Source organism: Simochromis diagramma, unplaced genomic scaffold (assembly GCF_900408965.1).
Source record: "Simochromis diagramma unplaced genomic scaffold, fSimDia1.1 OVJJ01000738.1, whole genome shotgun sequence".
NCBI classification, from domain to species: domain Eukaryota; kingdom Metazoa; phylum Chordata; class Actinopteri; order Cichliformes; family Cichlidae; genus Simochromis; species Simochromis diagramma.
Window position 1 is genome coordinate 336,150 of NW_024387255.1, and position 16,010 is coordinate 352,159.

Here is a 16,010-nt window from a genome sequence, read left to right on the forward strand (position 1 = left end):
TAAACTAAATGTGCGCGCTTACAAATAGAACAAATGTATCCAAACCAATCAATGAAGTTATTGGCAACTAAAATGTATTACTATGTTCAAAATGAAGAATGAAAATACAAAAGTTACCGACTTTAGAGTGTGGCCACGGGTTTGGCCATCACAGACACCCAACGCATCAAGCACCACAAGCATCAAGCTTTGGTTTTGTCATGATGTAGGTGAGAGGGTTGTTATCTGTCCACACTGTAAAGGGATGACCTCTTAGCCAGTGACTGAACTTCTCACACACACTCCATTTCAATGCCAAAAACTCTAGCCTGTGGGCTGGGTACTTTTTCTGTGAATTGCTCAGGGTCTTACTTGCAAAAGCAATTGGACGAGCTTTCTGCTGTCCAGCTGGTATTTGTGACAATACAGCACCGAGCCCATCTAATGAAGCATCAATGGACAATATCAAAGGCAAAGAAAAGTCTGGATGTGTAAGGACCACACAATTCAACAGCTTCTCTTTCAGATTAGACAGAGCTGCGTCACATTCATCTGTCCAGTCAGAGGGCTTCAGTTTTCTGTATACACCAGCATTGGTGCCTGTTTTAACTCTCCCTCTCCTCTTCTGTCCAGCAGTGAGGGCAAACAAAGGCTTGGCCATAGAGGAGCAGCTAGGGATGAAATGCTGATAGTAGAATATCATCCCCAGGAATGACTTAATCCTCTTAACTGACGGGTGCAGCCATCATCCTCCATCAATTCAGCCTTTGTCATCTTTGCTATGACCTCAACCTTTGCCGGGTCCACAGCCACTCCATTGCCATCTATAATGTGGCCTAAAAACTTGACTGATGACCTCATTAAGTGGCATTTCTTAGGACTTAGTTTGAGGTTATGGATCCGCAAGCGCTGAAACACAGTCTCTAGCCGCTCCAAGGCCTCCTCTTCTGTCTGAGCAAATACAAGCAGATCGTCGAGATAGCACAGCAGACTACTGAAGTTCAGATCCCCAAAAATACTGAGCATCATTCGCATGAATGAGGCGGGGCTATTACAGAGTCCTTGGGGCATTCTGTTGTACTCGAACAATCCCATTGGGGTTGTAAATGCTGTGTATTTCTTGTCTTCCTCTGCCATAGGGATGTTATAAAATCCCGAGGTCAGATCCATGGTGCTGAAGTAGGTATTTCCACCCAATGCAGCAAGGCAGTCAGACTGGTGTGGCAGTGGGTGTGCATCTTTGAGGGTCCTTGCATTCAGCCATCTGAAATCAGTGCAGATTCTCAAACTACCATCCTTTTTCCACACTAACACCAGTGGAGAGGCATACTCGCTCACGGACCTCCTGATGATTTCCTGTTCTTCCATTTCAGACAAAACTTGTCGCAGCTTTTGATAATGTGCGGGAGGGACTCAGCGGTAAGGAAGGCGGAATGGCCTCTCATCAGTGAGCCTGATGCGGTGTACAAAGCCTTCGGCCTTGCCGCAGTCATGTGCATGCTTGGAGAAAATGTCATTGTACTTCTCAAGCATTTTAACCAATTTCTCCTTCTCCCCTTGACCAACATGGCACAGGTCAATATCAATTTCGCTGAGCCCAACCTGTTTTAGTCTCTGTTTAAGATCAGTGAGGTGGGCATCATCCTTCTCTTCCTCCTGCACAAATTTCTGGGGTTGACAGGTGCCCTGGAAAACTTCAAAATCCTCAACAGCAACACAAGGGGACACGTCAGCCAACTTACTGTTTCTTTTCAGGGTGACTGGTTTATCCAACAGGTTAGTGACCTTCATGGGAACCCACCTATCACCCCACAATGGCGTTATGATGCGGGCAAGCATGATGTTACGTGACATGGACTTTGATGAAGTGGCTTCAACAATCACTGTGCTGCCTGGTGACATACACTCAACAAAAATATAAACGCAACACCTTTGTTACTGCTCCCATTCCCCATGGGATGGACATAGAGACCTAAAATTCATTCCAGATACACAATATAACCATCCCTCCCAAACAGTGGTCACAAATCAGTCCAAATGTGTGGTAGTGGGCACATCTGCTATATTGAGATAATCCATCCCACCTCACAGGTGTGCCACATCAGGATGCTGATCTGACATCATGAGTAGTGCACAGGTGTACCTCAGACTGCCCAAGAGGTGTGTGGGAGAGGGAACTGTCGGTAACCATAGATGAAGATAAGTGGGATACCGTTTGGTCTCTCGCAAAAAGGATTTCAATTTGTACTCGGACAAGAGCAATCCAACTTAAGATTTTACACAGATTACACGTATCCCCTCACCGCAGGCACCTCTTCAACCGCTCTCTTTCCCCTGTGTGTCTTAAGTGCAAAACTGATGTAGGGACTTTAACTCACTGTTTTTGGTCCTGTTACAAGCTTCAAGAATACTGGGCTGACATTACAGGTGAACTGGGGAAAATCTTCCACGTTGATATAGAGATGGACCCTTTATCCCTGATTCTAGGTCTTCCAAGTGACCGCCTGAAAGCGGCGGCCAACAAAAGATTGTATAACACTCTAACATTTGCAGCCAGGAAAAATATCCTCTTACAATGGATCAACGATAGGACTCCCACTGTCTGTGGCTGGCGCCAAAATAATTTTTGAACTGATTCCTCTGAAATACCTCACACACGTTATACACCACAGTGTGGGTCAGTTCTACGGGATGTGGCACCCCTTTTTGGACTATATTGGACCGGACCTTTCCGCTATCTTATTCAAAGGACTACTACGCACGTGATCACCACCCGGGCGCTGTAAGACTGACTCACCACCTCTTGTATGTTATATTTTGTATTTTGTATCTTGTATTATGCCTTATTTAAGAGCTGTTGTGTACGTTTTGTGTTTGTACTGTTTTGTTGTTCTGTGTCTAATGTCGAGACACTGTCTTGTTAAAGGAAAATCTGCAATAAAAACAATGATGAAAAAAAAAAGAAGTGTGCCACCACAGCCTACTAGCACTATTTCTTGAGGCAGGGGAGTGGGTTCTGGCAGTGTATTCTCACTCAGCATACTCTGTTCTGCTTGCTCACTGAGTGTGCACGCCATGGAACCAGAGTCAAGCATACCCTGCATGTGGTGTCTGTTATTAATGCTGACAGGAGTGTAGAACAGTTTGTCAAACGGGCCAACTCTCTGTGTGTTTTGTACTACCACCTTAACACCATCTGGTGCGGCTGCACATGCTTTAATGTAATGCTTTTCAACATCATCACTGCCGAGGGTTTCAACATCTGTGCCCACACATCCCCTCACCAAATGCGGGCCAGCTAGTTTAAAGGCTGTGTGTCATTAGGTTGGGAGGCAGGGCGCCTTTGAATCGGTGAGCGACGAGGGCAGTTTCTCTTAATATGGTTTGGCTCAAAGCATGCAAGGCATAGGTGTTTCTGCCTACAATGCACAAGGGTAGAATGTTCAGGGGACTGGCATACTCTACAACATCTGGGTCGGGCCTGACCTGGAGGAAGCTGCTTGTCTGCAACCTGGTTATTCTGCGATAAAGCATGGTCAAAAAGGCTGATTAGTAATTTCAGGCAACTGTCATTACAAGGGGACTTTACTGTCTCATTTGATCCCGCCTGCACCTGTGTTTCTCCCGGGTGCATTGATGTCGCTAGACCATCAGCTGCAGGGGTCTGGATGTTAGCTTTAACTGGTGTGAGACACTTAGACCTGGGGAGCATACGCTCTTTCATCTCAAGCTGGTACCGATTCACCTGCTCCTGAATCTCACTGGCTGTCCACTTATTTGGTGCCTTGAACTTGAAAACAGCAGCAAGGGTGGGATCAGGGCAGTACTTCACAAACATCATGGCTGCCTCCTGGCAGGGATCCTCCATGTGCCGTCCGAGTCTCTTCAGGCATTCCTCTGCTGCATCAACTGCCTTATTCAGTCTGACCCAATATTCTACAGGAGTTTCTCCTGGCACTGGAACTGTGCTGTAGAAATCGGCCATAGGCATACACGAATATGTCATGTCACTGAAATGTTGCCTCAGTATGTCATATATAACATTTGGATTCTCACAAGGTTTTAACGATGGGGTGCTTCTCAGAGTTATTCTTACAATGTCCTTAGCTTTGCCCATCAACTTGAACATTATTTCTTGGTACTGTTCCTGAAGGGGTGTTGCTCGCTTCTTGACATACATTCTCATCAGCTCCTCCCACTCACAGATTGTATGTTTATCCGACCCATCTCCTCTGAAGACTGGAGGCTCTCTCACATCTGACTGCAGGACTAGCTTTGCCCCAGTCAGGTTAAGGTAAGTGGGCTCGCTGGGTGGCTGGCTTACACTGCTCTGAGCTTGTGCGGCCCCGTCATCCCTTTCCCCACATTCCTTTTTCAACTGATCCCTAATGGTCTGCCCCACCTGTTGAGCTATATGTGTTATCAGGTCATTTAATGCTGGGTCTGCTGTAGCTGAAGGGTCTGAGAATGAGTTACCTTTACCACTACTGGAAGATGTGCAACCAAGTATGCGAGTGGAACAGAAAGCTGGGGAGCCTGCACTACGAACAGGTGTACTAGGCAACCCCTCAATTACCCTCCCTCTTCCCATGGTAAAGCTGAACCCGTCACTTGAAACTTTTTCATCATCCATTGTTATAACATATGTACAATGCAAACAGCAGAATTAAATTTACCTTGTAAACAACAGTCCAAAAAAAAAGGTGCAAGTGTTTCCTCGAACGCTTGGGATTTGTGTTCAGAGCTTACATTACATTGTCCATTACAGCAACCTCTGGTGACCAAACTGATGTTGATCGCGTCTCCACGAACCACGATGAGCAAGTCTGAAGTGGTGTGGATCCGGGTCACGGCACCACTGTAGCCGGTCTGGCCTTAAACTCTTATTGCCGTTAGTTCTCTGCGTTGTGTTGTGCGAATGACCAGAGGAGTCAGCTCTTACTTTGCCAGCTGGGTGGATTTATTCTCCCAGAACTGTTTAAAATAAAAACAAAACAGTACAGCAACTTCACTTTACTGGACTTCTGCATGAACACCTCTCCTCAGCGGGGCCTCTAGGCGACTGAGGTGCAACATTACAACAAATCCAATTACCAAATAATACTGCTAAAATGTATTTATATTCATATATAACAAACAAAAATGCACTGCATCGTGAACATATAGTGACAATTACCTCATCAACAAAATTATACTTTAGGGAGACTTCATTTACCAGTGGCAATTTTACATATTTACAGTGAGTTGAAACAGTGAACATGAATCACAAACAAACAAAAGATATAACCAGTTCACATGACACAAAAATAAAAGAGGGAGCTCACATACCTGTTTAAAATAAAAACAAAACAGTACAGCAACTTCACTTTACTGGACTTCTGCATGAACACCTTCAAGGGAGAGAGAAGGATAGCGGACCACATGAGAAGCCACGTGCATGCTCCTATGCTCTCATCTGAGACATGCTAACTAGCATGTTACAATAAAGTGCTGTACTCGACAGAGAAACAATAATTCACACTAAAACATCAAACAGAACTATGAGACAAAATGCACAAAGGGAACGAGCAGTGTTTGAATTACTTTTAGTTACTTTAACTGTGTTTATTTGCTCTGTAACTGAGAACACTAGCATACGCTCACCTCTCCTCAGCGGGGCCTCTAGGCGACTGAGGAAAATAGCGCGCAGCTACAGGAAGTGACTTCGTAGGGAGTCAAAGGTCACACAAACAAAATAAAAGCTCCCAAAATATAAATACAGAAAATAAACATATATAAATAAACACATATACATAACCAATACTGACAAAGCAAGATAACACTGCAGGATGGATCTTTGGTGAAATATAAATTATTTTTTAATACACCCGTTACAAAAGCACTTTAAGCACAAGTTTGTTTGTTAATAATTTAGAAATGAATACTGTCTGTATGGACTTCCATAGAAGTGCACATGTAAAACTGCGGTGTTAAGCAATGCGGTTGAAAAATTTGAGTGCGCCTAACTTTTGTGCCGGTACGCCTAAATTTTTAAAGTTAGGCATACTGGTGCGCCCATGTCAAAAAGTTAGTCTAGAGCCCTGAATACTCATAATAAAAGTACAGTAACCGTGGTTAGTCACTGAGCAGCCCGGTGCATTTCTCTTGATTTCTTTAGTCAGGGTAAATTCATTCACCTGCACGGGTTAGCTAAACGAACTACACAAAACAAGTTTCCCCGACAGCTGAGTGCTCATCTTAGCTAGCTAGGTAGCTAGCTAAGGTGAGCACTAGCTAGGTAGCTAAATTACGGATTAGCTTACAAACACATTTAACTTACCAAAAATAATGCGGTGGGGCCTCAGGTCCTCCTGTCCGGTAGTCCAATTTACTGAAGAACACCTCAGGCTGTCACTTTGAAATAGTCGGTAATATAAAAGCTGGACCTCTCAGCATCTGCCATTCCCGAATAGACACGTGCAAGTTTGTCCGTGACCGCAGCCGTGTCGTCAGTGTTTTTCTCCAGTCATTGGTCAGCATTATAATATATGCAAATATATGCGGGTCAGAATCCCCGCCCCCCAGCGCACCCCCGGACCCCAAAACAGTGCCAGCAGAGTGAAACTGAAAAATGGTTTGAAACCGAAAAATGGATTGAAACTATCGAAGCCCGTTTCCGCCACTAAAAAAAAAAACGACACTTAACTCGAAATTTCGACTTATCTTTCTCGAAATTTCAACTTAGCAACTTGAAATTTCAACTTAGCAACTCGAAATTTCGACTTAATAACTTGAAATTATGAGAAAAATAACTCGAAATTTTGAGAAAATAACTCAAAATTTCGAGTTAGCTCTGCCAATCAGTAATCTATGTGAATGACGTCATTTCCATGTTACCCGGAAGCTGAAGCCCTCAGCTACAAATGCTACAGAAATGCTAACAGTATTACAGATACGGATCATGAATTCACAAATTGCTGAGTATTTTAAGCGTGGCTTCACAAATGAGGAGATTCTTGCGTTATTAGCTGAATCACATGGCATTACTATCAGCCTCCGTACACTTGAAAGGATTTTACACAACAACCAACTTTGGCGCAGAAAGAACAAAACAGAGGTGGGAGAGGTGGCAGCTTTTATACAAGCACAATTGGCAATGTCAGGACAGTGTCATGGGTATCGTTGGATGCACCAGAAGTGTTGGATGAATGGCATTGTTACTGACAGAGAAACCGTTCGTCTTCTGCTCCGTTTATTCGATGGAGAAGGTGTGGATTTGAGGTCACATAGACGACTGCGAAGGCGAGTATATCATAGCAGAGGCCCCAACTATGTGTGGCATATCGACGGCTATGATAAGCTGAAGCCATTTGGGATTGCAATCAGTGGATGCATTGACGGCTTTTCAAGGAGTGTAATATGGCTAGACGCTTACAAGACAAATAATGACCCAAGAGTAATTGCTGGCTACTTCATGGATGCCGTGATTCAACAAGGTGGTTGCCCTGATCGAGTGAGATTAGATCTAGGAACAGAAAACGTCCATGTGGCTCACATGCAACGATTTTTGCACTTTACAGACAATGAACCAGAACGAGAGCACGTCATATTTGGAGCAAGTACAGGAAATCAACGCATTGGAAGATGGTGGCTAATCTTACGAAGCCAGTGTATCCAGTACTGGATTGAACTATTTGACAAACTAAGAGAGGATGGCCACTTCTCAGACTCTTTCTTGGACAAATCATTGGTCCAGTTCTGTTTTCTTCACATTATACAGGTGAGTTTACATAGGTGATTGTGTAAACGACATGTATTGTAACTGTTTAATTTGTAACAACTCACACGGCCTTTGCATATTATAGAAACATCAGATATATTAAAGTGCACGTGAAAAGTAGAGTGCTTTTTAAAAAAAACTTTTGTTAAAAAAAAAATTCCACAAATATATCAAGAAACACATATATACATTATAACACATTGATTATTTATATGTGTTTAGGTCTCTCTCTGTACTTGGTTAGCATTTTTGGTGGGTCAAAACTAAGTAAATAAGTATCTGTCTGTCCATAATATATATATGTGTGTGTGTGTGTGTGTATATATGTATATATGTTGTTACGGATTCAAATATTGGGGATGGATACAAGAGGAAAAACCAAAATGACAACACTGGTCCGGCCGGGTTGAGTCAAACGATGATTTTAATGATCACACGCGTGGGAGATGGACACCGTACCCAGACAGCATCAGATCTCAAAATGGTGGAGCATTGATCAAACTCTTATAGCCTCTAGTGGCCCCCACCTAATCATAAAAGCCTAAACATTCACATTCTTTCTCACACACGGTGCCTAAGCTACGACCTTGGCTCCCTGTTTATCTGCTCCTGCTAAGATGGGGCAGAAAACCTCTCCAGTATGTTCTGTTCTCTTCTAATCAGACAAATAAGGCGATGACTTTCTGCGAACAGTATTTCTTATAACTCAGCAGTATAATGCATCATAAAACAATATCATTCATTCACAATAAATCAGCAGTCTAATGTAATGCAAATCAGTTTAACAAATGCAATAGTTATCACCTTCTTCTAATTCAGGAGAATAATGCAAACTAAAACTACATAATAATTCACAATCTTTAATTAAGGGTCTAACATGTCATAAAATAATATTATAATCCCACAATGTATATAGGTATGTGTATATATACAGATAGATATCATTAATGTAGCTCAAAGCTACATTAATGGTGTGTAAGCTAAGAAAATCAATGTAGAAGTTAGTTGTGCTTTTGTACATTAACATTTTCATATTGTATGCCTGAAAATGTGTCTTTTGTGCATTTTGTTTTCATCTAGGAAGAATTAAATGAAGTTGCTTAGGCCTGGAATGACCACAGAATGCACCCAGTCCACAACTCCCAAAGTCCTCATTGCGACCATCTTTTATGTATACCCTCCCAGACATTTATGGCGCGAGGGACTGTCTCAAACATGTCAATATGGACAAAGTTGAAGCCTGCCTTGAAGAATGCGTGTTCAAAGACTTTCCATGTGAAGAGGATGTCTTTCATCTCTGTGTAGAACTCATGTCAGAACATAACCTGGACTTCTCAGATGATGTGTTTCATACAGTGGATCTGTATGTAAAGCTAAGGCAGTTGATGCTTACTGAGTTGGAGCTTTTGCCTTAAAGGTAAGACATCGTTATGCATTTGATTGAGGTGGCAAAAACACATTCTTTGACCCTTGTCCTTCAGGGACATCTAGGGATATTTAGGCCTTTCCCCCCCTTTGTTTGGTTTTAATTTTGCTACATTTGCTGTCTGCAACAAATATCACCCCAAAAGACACTTTTTTTTTAATGCTGTATTTTCATATTTAAACTGTAAACTTTTATGAGTTATTAATTTGTGGATGGTTGTCATTTTTGGGGCACACATACATGGGTTTTGAGGGCCTGAAAATGTATTTCACAAACAGTGAAAAAGGCTATAAAAATTGTATTTAATTTTTGGAGGGGTTTTTTTTGGATGGTTTATTTCAATTAACAAACCAATTTTTTGTTTTAAAAGACTTATTATTAAAACATATGTACACAATATGCTATTACAACATATGCTATTTGGAGGATATGCAGCGCATGTCACCTTGGAATTATGATTTCAACTTTTTGTAAATATGCTTTTTCATCTTTCTTTTTATTTGAGTAATTATTGATGTTTTGAAATATCTGGTTATGTAGCAGTAATTTTTTTTTCACTGTCAATTTTCACTGCTGAGACTTTTTATATATACTGACTGTTTTCCTGATTATGGGCAGTATAATTATATATTTTTTAGCATATGGATAACCTAACTGAGTGAGATTTATGGACCTATGTTTTTTTTCAAATTGCGCCTCAGAATAATAAAAACCCAGAAATTACCAAAATGAAAGATGTAATTTGTCTCATTGAACACTTTATTATAAGACACAGATCTTCTGCCATCATCTTATCTTAAAACAAAATAACAACTGTACTGTATTTACAGTAACACAAAAACCCTTAAAGTATTCTTATAAAAATCTAATTGCAAGCACAAGACTTGGAAAAAGTACGACAATACACTCAACAAAAATATGCAATATGTTGTGCAAAAATTCAATTATTATTAAAAATACAAAAAGAATGGGACAATAAAAAGAGATTGAGGATAATATGGCAAGATCTGATAACAATATCCTACAATTAAAGAATAAGAACGTGTGGTCTAAAACCACTATGAAGCAAATACATTAGGCTCAATCATGAAAACAGAAATATAAGAAAATATCTTGTAAATAACTACCCCATTGGCTGTGCAGTTTTAAAAAAGGGGGCTATGATAAACAAGGGTTTTTTTCCATTACAAAAATCAGGAAAAGCCAACTAATAATCAACCTTCAGCTAAGCAATTGCTGATTTCACAGAAATCCAAAATAAAAGCATAAAGGTGTGCCTTATGGCCATTCAATTTAGCAAAAGTCACCATAACCCAGATGGCTAAACAGAACTGTACAAACATAACTGTAATAAAATACAATGACAAGTAAAACCTGACTTGTAAACTGTAAAATGTGTGCTCGATGATAAAACATGTAGGAGATATATGCAATATCTCCTACATGTACTATATACTACATATTGCAGGGGTCTCAATCTCTAATTTTCTGGTGAACCACTACAATACATGTCATCTTGTGACATCTGTTGTAAAACAACAATGGCTTTTAAGCCATTGTCCGTGAATCAAACATTTAGATAATGTCCATAACCCACACATTTGATTCCAACACACTGTTTATCTCCGATCTGAAGTCAGGATAGCTGTCATAATTTATCGACAGCTCCAGTTCGTTAAACCCAATGATGATGTTCTTTCCCAAATGTAAATCTGAACCTGTGCAAAACCTGAGGAACAAACACAAATGTTCCTTCTCAGCATTCTTCACATATGTAGTCAAATATTTCTGAATGAGCTTCTGGTGAGCCGTCATTGTTTCAGGGAAAGTGAGACACTTGGGAACTTTTCTCACAGTTGGTTGGAGGGTTTCATAAACTGAAGATAGATCACAAAGGCTTTCCCATGCAGTGCTGAGTGTTCTTGCCCACTGTTCAATAACATAGGCAGGCTCTTGGACAACTGTTTTGTGTGCAAGCTCCAATAGGACTTCAGTGGCATTGCAGGCTGTTGGTATCTTTCTGCAGCTGTGGTTATCAAGTATGTCTATAAGTTCTTCTTGGTCCACGGTGCTAAAGTCTGATCGCCACGCCTCTAACACTGTACGCTCAGAGTCAGGCATGAACTTAAAGAAATTCTCCACAATATCACTCTTTACATATCCAAAGGCAGCTTGTTCCAGAATGGCAGGTGCAATTTTCACAGGCAGATATTTCTCTCTAACCCATCCAAATGCAATGATTCTGCCCACACTCTCCCACTCCGGTTGCCCAAAATCATGCCTTAAGAAGGGCACCTTGTAAACGTTTCCAGTGGTGCACTGGTCATAGAATTCTTTCCAGAATTCTGAAAGACAATCTCTCACAACTTCCCCATCGTCATGGGCCATTTCAGGTGTTCCATCAGGCAGTAAGACCTGGATTTTGATGTCGACATCTTCAAGGTCCTTATCACTAAAATGTGAAATGAGCTCTGACATTACCTGCCCTCTGTGGACCACCACTACTCTCCTCACTGTCTCACTGGATGGACCAGGTTGTGGAGAAAAAATCAGGGTGTCATCCAAATTTATTGGCTCACTGTCAGAAAAGGGGCCAACAAAAATAATGTCACTGCTGTGAGAAGTGTTAGCACTTAGAGACTGCGTGGAAGATTGTGGAAGGTTATCGTTTGGAGTGTCTTCAATGTATGTCACATCATGGCTGATTGTTTCAAATGGAGCAGATGTTTGGACTGTAGTGACAGTAAAAGAAGAGGTTTGGTTTTGAGGACTCGCTTCAATTTCTGAAGATGGATGCAAACCTGGGTTGGAGCTCTGAAGGCTGTCATTTTGTTTTTTCTTTGTGGTGAGGTAGAACCTGAGGATATTTAGTTTTGTAACATGATAAAGTTCCCCTACTGTCAATGCATCATGGACTATCATCTCTTGATAATCCTTCAGATCACAGTCAAAATCTGTTAAGGGCCCCTGGAATGTTTCCTCCATCTGGAAAGAACAGGCCTGTTGCAACCTGTAATATGTCCCTTTTCTTGGCATCCTTGCAAATGCCTATTTTTCTTGTTCCTCCTCCTCGTCTACCTCTAACCTGCTTGAAAACCTCAGTGTCTTCATCATAATGCATCCATCCTATTTCTATTTTTCTATTTCTCTTCAGAGCATTTCTTTTTTGGGTTGTTTGGGAATGTTCTTCTTGCCGTGTGCTACTGCCATCCTCTTCAAATAATTTTCTTTTGGACAGTTTGGATTTCAGCCATTCAAAAAGCGCTGACTTGCAGCTGCTGCCCCTACGTCTGCAAAATCCAAATACTGCTAGACGATCACCGTATGATGGCAAATAAGTCTTCAGCTCCTGATCTGTCATTAGACTTATGACACTGGCATCAATCTAAAGATGGAAAAATAATTTAATTTATTAAAAATACCAGCCTTGAAAATACAATCCTATTTTTAACTTAAGAACAATGAGGAAAAGTTGCATTTCAACCAGTATCTTGTTGGAATTAAGTACCTTCTCATTCTCCAAGGTCTGTATAATTTCATCAGAGACTTCTCTTTGTTTCAAGAATTCAGTCAAGTCTCCCATGCTGTAAGGAAGGATGTAAATTAAAATTACCTATTATAAAGCCACCATGTTATCATCAAAGTATCTGTGCCTACCTACATTATGAGCTCTGACTATGGTGGAGAAGTGGGAACTGCATTTTTAAGTGTCCATTTGCACTGTAACTACAATCAGCATCACAATACAGTCAATCCCACATTTTCTCAGTTGTCTGGTTACAGTTTTATTGGTTTTGTTCCTTATTTATATAGTTGTCAGTCATATTCCCTGTTTTGGGTGATTTGTGATTTTGTTTTATATAGTGTTGTACACTTATTACGCATGCTTTCAGCAAAACGTCTGTTTCATCAGACGTAACAGGTGTCATTAGCGTGTAACAGAAACCTTATAGGTACCTTTGGTTAACCCTCACGTTGCATTCTATTCAACTTTGTATGTCACACTGTTTTTGTATACCTTTTATCCAGTTATCATTTGTAGGAAGGCATTCAAAACTGAAGAACCTGGCACCATTTGTTGTTATACAGTAGCTCACTACACGATCCAGTTTTGAGTGCGCACCCCTTTGCGCCATATCCTTCTGGGTAACAAGGAAATGACATCAGCCACATAGATTTCCAGAGCGTTCTCACTCCCGAGGCGTAACATGTCGACGTTTTGTCACGTCCCGCGGCGTTCCTGAGGAACGCGAAAGGAGACCTTCGGCGTTCTTATGGTACGCGGCGGGTTATGGCTGGAATCCAGTGCAATGACGCTCCCGCGGTAGTAGACGTTCCAGCCCTGTATTCCAGCCCTAAACCTAACCTTATCCCTAGCCCTGACCATAACCTTATTCCTGACCTTAACCAGGACTTTAATGATGTTAAATAGCGTGTTTCTAAGCGATTTGAAGAAAAAGAGCGAACATGTGTAGGTTCAGTCCAGACGGTTCTCATATTTCCTCTTTTTCCGAGGTCGTCATTTAGGAACGTGGTGGGTAGCCGAAAACGTAATATGGTGACGATTTGTCACCTAGCGTAAAATGTTACGCTTTGGGAGTGAGAACGGGTTGTAGATTTCTTATTGGCAGCGCTAACTCGAAATTTTGAGTTAATAACCCGAAATTTCGAGAAAATAATTCGAAATTTCATGGATCTTTTTTTTTTTTTTTAGTGGCAGAAACGGGCTTCCATATAAAACCGAAAAGTGGATTGAAACCGAAAAAAAATGGATTGAAACCGAAAAAAAAATGGATTGAAACTGAAAAAAAAAATTGTAAGCGAAAACAAAAAAATTACAGTTTCAATTGATTGTTTTTCACTATCAATTTTTTTTTCAGTTTCAATACAAGATTTTTCAGTACATTTATTTCAGTTACAATATTTTTTTTCGGTTTCAATATTTTTTTCGGTTTTGTTTCAAGGTGGCATTGTTTTGATTCCATACGTTTATCCCACTGAAAATGTCCAGATGAACAGAATCAACCTTTTGGGATTTACGTACCTGGATGATTAAGCACGTATGAAGATGTTATTTTATTAATATTTTTAAAATGATAGCGGCACACACGAAAATGTTTGCAGCACAAACCAGCACAAACGTAGCACAAACATTTGATACCACTTTTGTTGGATTTGAAGAACGTGGGGGGGGGCAACTTCACTCACATGGAGATTTGCACTGAACAAGACTAACTTTTTGGACTATCTGTGTGCCCTGTCCACACACATTACAGCTGGACAGCACTGAGCTTTTCTTTTTCAAATCATTGAAGAGTTGCCAGCAATCCCTTTGTTAGCTTTCATGAACAGTGCATAATCCTCACTGGTAGGTGCTACCGTGGTGGTTTTGGTTATGCTAGTTGCTGGGCTAAAAGCAAGTTAAGTTAAAGAGGCAGATTATGGCTACTCCTAGCTGCTTCAACAGCTGGTACTGACAATGTGTATCTAATGAAGTGTCTGGTGAGTGTATTTAACTGTTTGTCTTTAATTCCCTCTTCACAAACAAACAAAAAATTTAAAAGTGCAGTATACATGCAACATGAGACTTAGTGGCTATTTTAGTCTTTGTGGCTCAAACTGATAATGCTTAGGAACACTTCAGGGGTATGTACCTTTAGGAGAAGGAAAGAAAATATTGTCTCAGCATGTGCAGTCTTCCACGTTGTACCTTCACCTCACCGTGATAAATGCAAAAGTGTCTTTTTTGATTGATTGCCTTTTCATTTTAACCTTTCATATTCTTCTGTCACACTGTATAATTTCCTTTCTTTCTGTTCCTTGCTTGGCTGCACAGATGAAATTCTCACACATTACGCCAGCTTGTGCAAACGGACTGTGGCACACAAAATAGCTTCTTTGATGGAGGTGTATTCAAAATTGTAATTCATGCAAAAAGACAAAAACAACTGTTTACGATAACAAAGAAAATAAGAAAAATGCTTTTCCTTTTCCACCCTCATAATCACATCTGCCTGTTGATAAATAATACATTTCATCCATTTTCTTAACCCTTTATCCAGTTCAGGGTCGCAGAGTTTTCAGTCCCTATCCCAGCTGCTAAAGGGTGAGAGGTCAGATACACCATGGACCGGTCACCAGTATGTCACATATTTAAAAATATGAAGGTGTAGAAAGTGGCTTTCCACACCACCACTGCTTTCTAGTGTCCAAAAACACAAATGAAACCATCTATCCATCTTCTTCCGCTTATCTAGGGTCACAGGGGCAGCAGCGTAAGCCAGGGGTGTCCAAACTTTTTGCAAAGAGGGCCAGATTTGGGAAGGTGAGAATGTGTGGGGGCCGACCATTCAGCCTGAAATATTTTGAACCAATAACATTAAATGCAAACGAACGACTTTATAATTTTTTCCCCTTTTTTCACACACAAATTTTATTATGATTTTTTTATTATGAATCATTTATTATTAAATGTTTTTACCAAAATCATGTATTTGAAAAACACATAAAATGAAGAAAAATTAAACATCTAAATTCAAAACATGTGAACAGGAAAATAACATTAAGAGTTAACATATTCAAAAGTACAAAACATTGTGGGCCATAAATCCGTACATCACTCGTTCTTTAGTTTTTTTTAATTAACCGTCAAAAATCCCAAAAAACTACAATATGTTATTTGATTTTGATTCACATATCAAAACCAAAAATGGATGTGTTTTTTATTATTTCAATTTTTAACTCGGATCAAACATATGAAATTGAAAAACCGGCTGCCGGACCGAATTTGATTTTATTATTTAATTTGTAGGGTTTAGGAGACCTGGTTTGAGTGTTAATTGAAAC

The 16,010-nt window shown here is 40.5% G+C and overlaps 2 protein-coding genes across 4 annotated transcripts; one reads left to right on the forward strand and one right to left on the reverse strand.

Moving 5' to 3' along the window:
- Positions 1 to 2,602: 2,602 nt before the first annotated feature.
- On the reverse strand, positions 2,603 to 5,681 carry LOC120715235. Of its 2 annotated transcripts, XM_040002093.1 has the most exons (3): positions 5,308 to 5,681; positions 5,016 to 5,041; positions 2,603 to 4,953 (listed from the first exon to the last, which is right to left on the reverse strand). In XM_040002093.1, the coding sequence occupies exon 3, from the start codon at positions 4,610 to 4,612 to the stop codon at positions 3,278 to 3,280; it is 1,335 nt and encodes a 444-aa protein (XP_039858027.1). In that variant the 5' UTR covers positions 4,613 to 4,953; positions 5,016 to 5,041; positions 5,308 to 5,681; the 3' UTR covers positions 2,603 to 3,277. The 2 variants fall into 2 exon arrangements, with proteins under 2 accessions (XP_039858027.1, XP_039858026.1); XM_040002092.1 differs by having other exon boundaries at positions 2,603 to 5,041.
- Positions 5,682 to 6,794: 1,113 nt separating this feature from the next.
- Positions 6,795 to 9,307, forward strand: LOC120715240. 2 transcript variants are annotated; one of them, XM_040002098.1, is made up of 3 exons: positions 6,795 to 7,454; positions 7,539 to 7,738; positions 8,819 to 9,307. In XM_040002098.1, exons 1-3 carry the CDS (start codon positions 6,893 to 6,895, stop codon positions 8,840 to 8,842), a joined length of 786 nt encoding a protein of 261 aa, XP_039858032.1. In that variant the 5' UTR covers positions 6,795 to 6,892; the 3' UTR covers positions 8,843 to 9,307. The 2 variants fall into 2 exon arrangements, with proteins under 2 accessions (XP_039858032.1, XP_039858031.1); XM_040002097.1 differs by having other exon boundaries at positions 6,795 to 7,738.
- Positions 9,308 to 16,010: the final 6,703 nt, after the last annotated feature.